We start from the raw sequence: 12943 nt of genomic DNA, 5'->3' as shown, positions 1-12943 counted from the left end.
GTATAAATACAATTAACATTTTTAACATTTAAAACCTCATTCATTCTACTTTATTGTTTTGGTGTAGTTCTTTTATCTTTTTTTTTTATTTTTGTAGATTATTATTATTATTATTATTATTATTATTATCATTTATAGGATTAATGAGGCATGAGGTAATCATATTATGAACCACACTCAGTGTGCCTCATACCAGGGGGGGGATTTACTATCTAAAATGGGAGTTCTATTTTAGATGTGATGTTGCTATGGGCAACCAGTCAGATACTATCTATTATCTTCTAGAACAGGTGTGGCCAAACCGGTCTTCGAGATCTACCAACGGTCCACGTTTTCCAGGTTACCTAGCTGGTGCACAGCTGTAGTCATTACTAACTGTCACATTTTAAAACATGCTGCAGTCATTCCTACTATAGATCCACAGGTTGCCTGGAAAACATGTTGGTAGATCTTGAGGACAGGTTTGGCCACCCCTGTTCTAAAAGGTACTAGATAAATAAGTAGATTTCCATTGGTTGCCCTAGCAACATCCCATGTGAAATAAAACTCCCATCTTAGTAAATTCCCCCCTTGGAGCTCAATGACTCCAATAATAAGTGAGATTCAAAAATAAATCTTGTAGTATATGGACAAAACAACCTCGTCTATTCTGTTTTAATAATTCTAGGAGCTCAAGTTGTCAACAGGATCATTTGTTTGATAACAAAGAAACTCAAACAACCAATCAGGAAGGTGATAGGCATCTGGTCATCAGCAACAACTAACCTCCAACATACAAACTTTCAGTGGGAGTACCGGAGTTTGCAGCACAATTTCCATCTCGTGTGTCCCTATGGTACTTGACAATGAGCGACCAGGTACCAAATAAATGGGATAATGATGAGAAACCTCAGTGTATTAGCTACAAAAACAATGATGACATAGGAACCTCAACATTTAGGAGTCATTTTTAATGGCAAAGAGATACGGTTACTTTTAGTCTGTTATTGACAATGTTCCAAGAGTAACAGCATCTGATAGGTTCATTTTAATTCCATCAATGCTCACACCACCGATAAAAAGTTTTCAGTGAATGCACAACGAGCTAACAATCTACCCTAGCACACATATAATGAGTGTCTGCTTGGTTTGCTATATATGTTGGACGAATGGACACAGGTATCCTTCCAAAACCCAACTGTATCCCATCGATGAGACACCATACGTTCTCCTCAACCTAGGATATTGGTACCTAGACACTGACCGCATCCTACAACACAATACAACAAATATGTCCAGGGTAGAACAGTAAACAGTAGGGTAACTCACAGTCCAGGTGGCCGATTTAGCGGTGCTGGATTGCTGGAACGTGACTTCAAAGGTGTGCGGTCCTGGGTAGTCTGTGTTTGATGGGATGACGGGAGCTGGAGACATGGCATCAAAGGTTGAGCTGGGCTGCGAGTAGGGGGAATGCGTGGGGACATTCGAGTTGTGTTCTGGGTTGTAGGGACTGGTCGAGGCTGCCCTGCTGCTGATGCTCTGATCCATGGTGTTGTTCAGCAGATTGAACTGGGACTGTGCAGAGAGGGGAGGAGGAGGAGAAAACACAGGTAAGAGGCATAGAAGTATCAGCGGCATATCAGAACTCGGTGTCTTGTTACAGGATTCTTAAAGGACATGCTGGCTTTGCAGTCATTCCAAAAATTTCCTGAGGGTTTTTCCTTTTTTTTTTTTTAACAGGTCAACACTTGTAAGAGGATAGAGTGACAGGTTTTGTTGTGAGTGGGAATACCTCTGTGCGAGTCAACACAAGGTGCACTCAGCAGCTTAAAAGGCTGGGAAACGTATTAGTGCCCCTTTGTAGAATGACAACTCAACTGAATAAGCTCCGGTCTGAATGGAAAACACATCGCACTCAGACACCGTTAAGCATTCTACAAAACGCCACCTCGTCAGTGACTGGTTCTGTTCACAGTGACATGATATAATAGAGTTCTACTCACCCAAGGACAGATAAATCATTTGGATAAGATATATTCTGTAGCACACTGTGGTGCAGATGTATTAAGCCTTAACAAGAGATAAATGCAAGTGTGATAAGGAGAGATAAATGTCCAGCCAATCACCTGCTAACTGCCATGTTACAGCCTGTGTTTGAAAAAAGTCAGTAAGTAGCTGATTGGCTGGACGTTTATCTCTCCTTATCACACTTGAATTTATCTCTTGTTAAAGCTTAATACATCTGCCTCAGTGTTGGATAATTATACAGAGGGGATTAAGCTTACATGTTTAAAGACACGAGAGCGCCACCTAGTGGATTCTATACATGGAAAAATGACCTCAGTTCTTATTATTATTTTCCACTCATGTAAGACGTGCAAAACTGCTGAGACGCATTGCAAAATCAGGTCTCCAATTCTAGAAATCTGATTGGTTGCCTTGGACCACTTCTCCACTTTACTTGTCCGGAGGGTTTGATATATCTCTCCATCCATACTAAGGTTATCAAGGGTGGTACCGCCTCCCTTCTGTGCATCATACATGCCTACCCTCCTAGAATGGCCGGTAGGCTCCTAAAAATCAGATCCACCTCCCGGTCCCCCAGAAAGGTGGGCAAGCCTGCCGCAATGTCCACAGTCTCCCACAACACCCCCTCCCTCAGCAAATGATCATTGTGGCCCTGCCCTCGCTGAGCAACCCCTGTAAGAGGGATATTTTGCACTGTTTGGAGAGAGATAAAGTACAGTACAGACCAATCAGCTCCTAACTGTCCTGTTACAGCTGGGTTTGGAAAAGGTCATTTGGGAGCTGATTTGCTGGTACACTACACTTTATCCCTCTAGACACTTACAGTTGGTCTCTATACCTATCATGCAGCAGGGTGGGCATTTATATTGCCCACCCAACTTTGACGTTAGCCCCTGGCAGCAAGTGTATGGGTGGTTGTCGGACCGGCCACACGTATAGCATGATGTGCCGATACATCCACCTTTATAGAGGCCATCAGCTGTACTGTAGGGCCGACGCACTATGGTGGTTATTCTGGTTGCGAATTTGCATCCTTGCGAGTCAACCAGATCCCGACTTGTGAATGGATGATTTACATAAACAGCCATTCGCAACCTGCAGGGTAATGCCCAGCACAACCTTACATCTGCGTGCACATTCTGAGGGAAGTGGGTGGGCAGCTGACATCCGGTGATGTCAGCTGCCCGTCCCCCTCACCTGCATCATCAGTCCATAAGCATCTCATGGGAACACCCACTAAACCCCACCCCTGTCCTCCGCTTGCAAGGATGGGTGCATGCACCCAGCGAGCAGCTTGTTTGCCGTGGCCGCACGCACCCTGCGTCTGCGCATGTGCAGAAATGACCCTACGCATGTGCAGACACAAAACATTGGACCCCCTACGAATGAAGGGGTCCATACAAACGGACCTGAAGTAAGTCCTATGCCTGTTCCCAGATATATCGTGCAATGGAACATCGTCGATCAGCCGTAGTGTAACCCAGGGCTGGGCAACACCGGCACTCCAGATGTTGATGAACTACACATCCCAGGATGCTTTGCAATAATTTTGTTATGTGGCCATGCTGAAACTGATGCAAGGCATGCTGGGATGTGTAGTTCATCAACATCTGGAGGGCCGATGTTGCCCAGCCCTGGTGTAACCTATTAAATGTAAGCCAAGATAACAATAACAGCATGGTGATTCAGAACCAGGAGACTTCAGGTGCGCCTCCTTTGAAACTTCAGAAGCATGGTATTAGGAAAATATACTACAAACAGAGGTTGTGGTTTTTTATATACAGAAACAGTGGGAAAAATGGTTCATTTTCAAAACTAAAATTCTTTTGAAACTCGATCATTTCAATTATTGGACAAGCTATTGACAGTGGTGAACAATGAGCGTTACGAATAGACGCAACGGAATCTGAGGTGTGTTTATTATTCCCATTATGTAGCAGTGGACGGACCAGAGCACCTAATCCGGAGTTAGGGGCTTCACACTTCAGCCAGATTGTGTTACTGCCGCTGAATAATGTGTATACCGAGCATTATACAGACACACAATGCTGGAGGATTACAGGTAAATGCAGTCTGTTTATAAGGCTAGTGCCTATGGGACATGAACTGAATGGAAAAGGTAAATAGGGGGAGGGGTGGACTAATTAAGGCCTAATCAACCCTCATCTGTCTATATGGCAGAAGAGTCCTAGGGCTGCGTACACACGGGGGCAATTTTGTGTAATATCGCGGGCAATATGGTCGCTGAGCGACCATATTGCCCGCGATGGGAGTGTGCACCGGCGATATATCGCCAGGTGCGTGCTCCCGTTTTTACCCCTGTAGTAATCGCTTGTCACAGGAACATGCTCCTGCGACCAGCTGATTTCCACTGCCGGGCTCCCCCCCCCCCCCCCCCCCCCCGGCAGTTTCTTTTTCATCAGCGACCATCTCTGGTCGCTGATGCAAACGGGACACTGAGCAATATATCGTTCATCGCCAGCGATATATCGCTCAGCGACATATCCCCCCGTGTGTTCGGGGCTTAAGACGTCATCTATTATTGTTGCAAATAGTGGCGATAATCAATGCTAATTACCATCCAAAAACTGTTCATTGTGCTATATTGGTTTCGGGTTGATAGATCTACACAGTGTTTAAAGACACAGTCAATAGGTCAACACCAAAAGGTGAACATGCAAAAGGTCAACATTCTTAAAGGTCGACGTGCAATAAGTCAAAAGGCTGACACATGAAAAGGTCGACATGGGTTTTTCACATTTTTTACACATTTTTGGGGACTTTTTCATTCTTAGGGCCAGATGCATCATGCTTTAAAAAGTGATCCAGTGAGGAATGATAAACAACCAGCCAATCAGCTCCTAATTTCCATTTTTCAAACTTAGCCTTTAACATGACAGTTAGGTGCAGATTGACTGGTGCATTATTACTCTCCGTTTTATCATTCTTTAGATCTTGATACATCTGGTTCTTCTTACTGAGAATGGTAAAGTGTGCCAAGTGAAGGTTTCGACATTAACATTGAAACATTTTGAAAAACTCATGTCGGTCTTTTCATGTATTAATGTTTTTTTTTTTCATATCAACCATTTGACCATGTCAGCCTTTTAAACTTGTCGACCTATTGCATGTCGACCATTTTGGGTCTACCTACTGACTTTCTATCAGACACTGTGGGTGAAATGTAATAGGGTGAGAGAATCAGAAAGTGAGAGATTTGGTTAAAAAAAAAAAAGTTTTTTTAAAGCGGCAATCATTTACACTGCAAAATCAAACTGGTTTTGCGGTGTAAATTATTGCCGCTTTAAAAAAACTGATTTTCTAACAAATCTCTCACTTTCTGATTCTCTCATCCTATAACATTTCACCCTGTCTATCTAATAATCCACACACTTACTATATAGGCCCCTATATCTCTTTGGACTGACATCGTTCACAGACATATCTGGTGTATGCTAGTTATACATACAGGTCCGAAACAGAAAAAAAGTAGTTATTTGGATCCAACCCTTCCCCTCTCTCAAATAAAAATAAATTACATTATGCCAAACAGTAGTGCAACCTTATTCAGTTTACACCACACTGTAGTACCCTTTATTGAAATTATGCCAGACAGTAGTGCAACTTTATTCACATTACACCATGCTGTAGTACCCTTTATTGACCTTATGCCACACAGTAGTACAACCTTATTTACATTACACCACAGTGGCAAGTGGGGAGTTTGAATGGGGTGGTACACCTGTGAAAAACCCATGTGGACCTTTTAGTGTCCCCACCATTGCCACTATGAACTTTTGCTTGTGTCAATCCTTTCTTGGTGTCGACCTATCAAGAACTATGAGATCCTACTTAAATAAGCATCCGGCAAAGATCATCACTGTTACAGCTGTTGCCGGTTGCTGAGCTTGTGAACCAGGGAGAAGCCCTGTCTCCGGTGAAACGTGAGTTCAGGGCTCTTCTCCGTATGATGAATAGACCACTTAGCCTTTAAATACAATAAATGGTTTCATTGAGTGTGAAAAGCAGCATCAGGCCATTATGTACTGGGTGAAATGGACCATGTTAGGGAGATACTTATCTATCATTTCCAGATATCTGTCACTTTCACTCAGTTTAAAGCTCCCTTTTTGAAACAGAGACCAGAGCTATAACTCACAGTTAATGAGGCAGTTACTATTCTGAGACCATTTCCAGGACTGAAAAGGGAAAAATAAAAAAAATAAAAAGTGTGATGTCACCACCAGCGCCCGTCAAACGGCAAAATACTTTCTACAATCTATTTTAATGAATCAGAGTAAGTAAAGAGTAAGAATATTGATTAAATATATATACATTACATATTAAATCAGAGATTATATTGCCCGCAGCAACCAATCAGGTTATGTCTATCATTTATTGCATCCTGGAAAATGATAGAAATAATCTGATTGTTCGCTATGGGCAACATCACCTTGTTTCATTTTTATAAGCTTTATTAAATGTGTCCCTAGTGTAGGATTCCATTTTCTAAGCAGCAGCCAGATCCTGCTGTCAATCTACTCCAAAAAGATAGTGTTAAGTAAAGACTGTAGGCTAGCGAGCAGGGCCCTCCTACCATTTTGACTGTCTGTAACTACCCAGTTTGTTTTATCCCCATTTCCAATTGTAAAGGGCAGAGACATCACAGGTACTGCTGACACCAGGGGAATAACCCCCACATGTGACCAAAAAGGTATATGGCCTCACAATTTCCTCATAAAGACATCATGGGAAATCCTGTGTTCCCACAATCTGAAAGTGTGACCTAGCTGGAAGCGGCAGTGGCGTAACTACAACTTTTGTGCCCCCCCCCCCCCACTGAAATTTCAGCAGCGCCCACCACAAAATGTCTGCCCCCATACAGCAGACAGTTTTTGAGACATACTCAAAAACTGTCTGCTGTATGTGGGCGGACATTTTGTGGTGGTCCGTTTAGAGTAGAACAAACAAAGCAGAAGCCAGGAGGGAACAGGGGAGGCGGGACCGCAGAAGTGGCAGGTGAGGTCCTGGCAGTTGGCGGTGGCAGCGGCATTACAATAGCCCCGCAGACTCCCGGCGTCCTCATCTACAGGGGCAAACGCAGGATTTTCAGAAGGGGGTTTCCAGAGGGGTGGAGCAAAGCACGGAGATGGACGCTTAGGTGACCCAGTATATGTGGGGTCAGTTAAAGTATTAAAGATAGACCAAATTTATATAAATAATAATAATATATATATATATATATATATATATATATAGACACACACACACACACACATATATATATATATATATATATATAACAGCAGTGTAGATCCCTTGGCATAGCAATGTATTGGGGCCCCTACCTATCCTCCAGCGGTAGGGGTGGGGGAAGCTTTGATGCCCCGTGGGTGGTAGGGGGTATTATATCAACCGCTCAGCATGTAGGGCATGGATCAGTGATTTCCACTAATTACCGCTATACTGCACAGATGGTGGGAGATGGGGTGGGAGAAGGGGGCATTGGTCTGAATGAAGGGGCCCTGATACATACTGTAACTTCCAGGGTGGTAGAGGATGTTTAATACGCAGGAGGGGGAGGAGGGGTGTATAGTGGAGTGGGCTTATTATTCATAATTTTCTGGTGGGAGGACAGCTTGCTTGACTGCAGATATCTCCAGTTCCCGGAAATAGATTTCTTAGCTTTTATTGGAATTAAAAACTAGAGAATCCCACCTACCAAATGGTATTAGGGACTAGGGGATCAGAGTTCAGGAGGCAGAGCAATCTGCCAACGAGTATATAAAACTACATACCAGGTGTGTGGAGCTGGAGCAGTAACCAGCTGCTGAAAGGCTGATATCTCTGGTTCTGGGAAAAGTAGAGACCAGCTTTTAGTGTCCCTCAAAGGGGGAGAGTCCCAGCTTTTGGAATATACCCTCAGAAAAACTCTAAGTCAGACAGAACTTGAAATATCTGACTGGGAAGAGCAATTCATAGGCTTGGATGGGGATCACTATTTTGAAGTCATATATCTCCGGTTCCCAAGGGCCGATTTTTAAAATTCTTATACCCCTGGAAAGAGGGGACCCTCAGCTTTCAGCCTAGCGTCCTTAGACTCCTGAGGGGGTTTTTGTGTACTCAGAAACCCCCCCTGCGTGCGCTACTGATCTACACAGCGCCTCCTGCCACCGCGGGGTCTGCGGGGCTATTATTATGCCACTGGGAAGAGGTCTGGTATCACAGAAACCCCCCTCCCCAGGGGTGCAACTATGGCGGTACGGGGTGGTACGGCGTACCATTAAAACAAATGGTGCCGGTACCCCGTACCGCCATAACAAATAGGCCGAAATATTTACTGCGCATGTGCGCATATGTAAGTGGCGGGGGGCGTGGCCACTTACATATGCGCGCTAGCGCCGCTCCCCCCCGCCGGGTCTTCCCTGCTCTCGTCTCCCCCGCTGTGTACGCGGGGGAGACGTGCTGCTGCTGCTGCTGCTGCTCTCATGATTTCGTTACAGCTCCTGCTGCTGGACCGCGCGCGGCTATTGGTTAGCGCGCGGTCCAGCAGCAGGAGCTGTAACTATCAGGAGCAGCAGCAGCAGCAGCACGTCTCCCCCGCGTACACAGCGGGGGAGACGAGAGCGTGCGGGCGGGCAGGCACAGGGGGCTGTGTATGTGCCTGCCTGCCGGGGGGGGGGGGGTTTCTATCCCCCTGGGCAACGAGCAAAGTGGCACAGATATATCCCCCTGGGCAACGAGCAAAGTGGCACAGATCTATCCCCCTGGGCAACGAGCAAAGTGGCACAGATCTATCCCCCTGGGCAACGAGCAAAGTGGCACAGATCTATCCCCTGGGCAACGAGCAAAGTGGCACAGATCTATCACCTGGGCAACGAGCAAAGTGGCACAGATCTATCCCCCTGGGCAACGAGCAAAGTGGCACAGATATATCCCCCTTGGCAACGAGCAAAGTGGCACAGATATATCCCCCTGGGCAACGAGCAAAGTGGCACAGATCTATCCCCCTGGGCAACGAGAAAAGTGGCACAGATATATCCCCCTGGGCAATGAGCACAGTGGCACAGATCTATCCCCCTGAGCAACGAGCAAATTCAGTCCACCTTGGCATCGGCATGAAGCCCCTGGCATTGAGCATGTAGGTAAGTGGCACTTATGTGTCAAATGTGTATGGTGTGTTATACAGTATGTGTTGGGCATTGCGTAGTGTTATATAGTATGACATGGGCATTGCGTAGTGTTATATAGCATGTGATGGGCATTACACTGTGTTATATAGTATGACATGGGCATTGCGTAGTGTTATATAGTATGACATGGGTATTACAGTGTGTTATATAGTATGTAATGTGCATTATGGTGTGTTATATAGTATGTAATGGGTATTACGCTGTGTTATATAGTATGTAATGGGCATTACGGTGTGTTATATAGTATGTGATGGGCATTACAGTGTGTTATATAGTATGACATGGACATCGCGGAGTGTTATATAGTATGTAATGGGCATTACGGTGTTATATAGTATGTAATGGGCATTACAGTGTTATATAGTATGTAATGGGCATTATAGTGTGTTATATAGTATGTAACGGGCATTATAGTGTGTTATATAGTATGTAATGGGCATTACAGTGTTATATAGTATGTCATGGGTATTGCGGTGTTATATAGTATGACATGGGCATTGCAGTGTTATATAGTATGTCATGGGCATTGCGGTCTTATATAGTATGTCATGGGTATTGCGGTGTTATATAGTATGACATGGGCATTGCAGTGTTATATAGTATGTCATGGGCATTGCGGTGTTATATAGTATGTCATGGGCATTGCGGTGTTATATAGTATGTAATGGACATTATGGTGTGTTATACAGTATGTCATGGACATAGCAGAGTGTTATATAGTATGTCATGGGCATTGTGGTGTTATATAGTATGTCAGCGGGCGTACAGACTCTGTGGGGGGGGGGGCGGTGGCATGTAACCCCCCCCCCCTTGTGTCATATGACCACGCCCATGGCCACTCCCCTGACCACGCCCATTTTTCGCTGCGCGCCGAAGGCGCGCAGCACAGTACCACTAAGTCGTTTTTTCTACTCGCACCACTGCCCCTCCCCCAGAACAGATCACTCCAGGGGTATACACTGGTCTGACGGCTCCTCCTCTGTGACAGCAACAGAGTGCTGCAGGACATGTCACACTGCAACACCCGTCTCCTGTCAATTTGGAGGAGCTAGCATTTTAGTGCCACCCACTCCAAGGTTGCTCGAACACACATATTAATGCCACTGGTGGAGGATTTGCCTTAGTGAATTCACTGTAAAAAAAAGTTTTACATCTCTGAAAATCAGGAGACCCCCTGAAATACAGCTTGGACCTCACATAGAGTCCCTAATTTTTGAGCTGCACTTGACGCATCGGTCATACTGCAATGTTGACCAGCAACTGAGGTCTCATAACCAATTTGTATTGTAACGTGACAGCCCAGTATTTACCATTAGTAGAGCTTTAAAAGTAACATTACTCTGGATAAAATGTAACTTATGCACAATGCACAATTATCTGTCTTCCACTAAACAAACAGTCTGACTGCTGCAGCACTTACTACACACAGTGCACATTATACTGGGAGAAGGGGAAAGGGTGAAGGCTCAATTAAGGAACAAAGTGTTAAGATCATCACGTTTCCTATCTGAGAAATCTCCGCTCTTTTATTATTACTATTACTGGAAAGTAGGTGCCTGGGCATCAAAATGTAACCTCTAAATACACTGTTTGCATAAATCTGATATTGGCCCTTTTTCTGTTACACTCGCAAAGGCAAATTCCTTCATAAATGGACAAAACCATGTGCACTGCAGGTGGGGCAGATGTAACATGTGCACAGAGTTAGATTTGGCTGGGGTTTTACTTCAAAGTGAGATCTATATTGCAGTGTAGAAATAAAGCAGCCAGTATTTACCCTGCACGGGAACAAAATAACCCACCCAAATCTCTGCACGTTACATTTGCCCCTACTCTGCAGTTCCCATGGAATTTGCCTTTGCAAGTGAACCAGAATAATGGCCATTGTCTTTGGTCATGGTCGGCGACCATTGAATGATTTCTCTCCCCTTAGACCGCATGCAAGGGGATGTGTACAGCATTCGGACGGGCAGCAGGCAGCATTTATGGGCTCGTTAGGTAGCGAATGTACGCTGCTTAGCAAGACTCTCTGAATCAGGCCCAATGTGTACAATAAACATAACTCTAAGACATGAGTGACTTTATGTAGATGGCGCAGAGACAGGATGCGTTTGCAGCACTAACCCCGGCTGCGGCTGTGCATGGAAGCTAATGAGACTTTCAGGGTACATTTTCAGCTGAACCCTGTTAGAAATGGGGGGAGGTCGGGGGTGGGAGGACAAAGGGGAGCTGAGAGGAAATAAGTGAGGACTGGTGCCTCTAAAAAGTTAGAAGGGGGGGACAAACTGCCCCTTTGTCCCCCCTTTTCCAGAGCCTTTGCCTACGCCTAGTCTAAAAACAAAAGAGTTGATGTTGCCCCAACAACCAATCAAATTCTATATTTAATTTAATAGGATGAAAAATAGAAACTATACGCAGAATCGAATTGGTTGCTATGGGCAACAGCACCTCTATATTTGTAGACGCTTTTGTAAATGTTCCCGTTATTCCTCCCATATAATATTGACCACAAGCGCCAGTGATATCACCCAATCCTAAATGGTAATGGTTAGCATTACTGCCTCACAGTGCTGAGGTCATGGTTTTGATCCCCACCATGGCTCTAACTGGGCGGAGTTTGTATATTCTCCCCGTGCTTGCGTGGGTTTCCCCCGGGTACTCCGGTTTCCTCCCACAATCCAAAAATATACTGGTAGATTAATTGGCTTCCAACAAGATTAACCCTAGAATGTCTGTGTGTGCGTGTACATGTGGTAGGGAATATAAATTGTAAGCTCCACCGGGGCAGGGACTGATGTGAATGTTCAAATATTCTCTGTAAAGCGCTGCGTAATATGTATGCGCGATATAAGAAACTATAAATAAATAAATATATATATATATATATATATATATATATACACTAACTAGAGAAGTTTATATACTAACTAAACATGTTCTAAATTAAAACCACGTTTTGCATTCATTACAAGGACGTCCTTTTCAGGGCCTGCAAAATTTGGGGGCATTTTCTTGTGAATTCCGCTGACACTCTATTTATCCAAGTAAGTATAATAATTATATACTGCCTGTCATTTTAAGGTGATAAATAACGCCTGATATAGTCACTTTGAGCGTGCGTTTAGATGATCTATACGTGGAGACTATCATTTGTTATGGTGGCAGTTAATAACATGACGGTGGACAAGTAGGTCATTATTTATCATGTACTCTGCTGCGGAGACTTGTGTGAGCAGCCCCATATTTGCTTTCTAATTATCCCTCAATTGAGCCTGCAAAGATCAGGAGAGATAACAATCCCAGCCCACAGGCTATCAGTATAGTGATCAAATGTGAAATGATGACTTGGGTCTGAGGTTGAGGCAGAGCCGGCCCTAGGCATATGCAAACTAGGCAAATGCCTAGGGCGTTTGGAATGCCTATGGGCACCAGCAGCTTGTGCTGAGTAAAATGATATGCAGCATGCCTATATTCTGTGTGTGAGTGAGGCTGTATCTGCATATGAAATAGTCTATTCATGTAAATCACTGTAACATAGCATTCCGTATACAGCCACAGTCGCACACAGAATATAGGCATGCCGCATATCATTTTAATCATCGGAAGCTCCTTGTGTGTCCTGGTCACCCAACATTAGCAGAACTGGCCAGGCGCTGCATGGCCTATTGAGGCAAGATGTATGAGGAAACATCTGTATCAAAGCAGAGGCAGAGGTCACAGTGTTTGCGTCTGTGCGAGTGCTG

At 44.5% G+C, this 12943-nt stretch overlaps 1 protein-coding gene across 3 annotated transcripts in view; it reads right to left on the bottom strand.

Annotated features, from left to right (window-relative positions):
* Positions 1–12943, bottom strand: part of TP73 (tumor protein p73) — a 137171-nt gene that overhangs the window by 54462 nt on the left and 69766 nt on the right. For all 3 annotated transcript variants that reach the window (XM_083162936.1, XM_083162937.1, XM_083162938.1), the window contains one exon: positions 1309–1554. In XM_083162936.1, coding sequence (XP_083019062.1) covers positions 1309–1554 — 246 coding nt within the window. The remainder of the gene's footprint in view (positions 1–1308; positions 1555–12943) is intronic.

This window comes from Crinia signifera, chromosome 19 (assembly GCF_055691185.1).
Source record: "Crinia signifera chromosome 19, ASM5569118v1, whole genome shotgun sequence".
NCBI classification, from domain to species: Eukaryota; Metazoa; Chordata; class Amphibia; order Anura; family Myobatrachidae; genus Crinia; species Crinia signifera.
The sequence above is the reverse complement of the archived record's forward strand: the minus strand, read 5'-3'. Positions and strand labels throughout refer to the sequence as shown.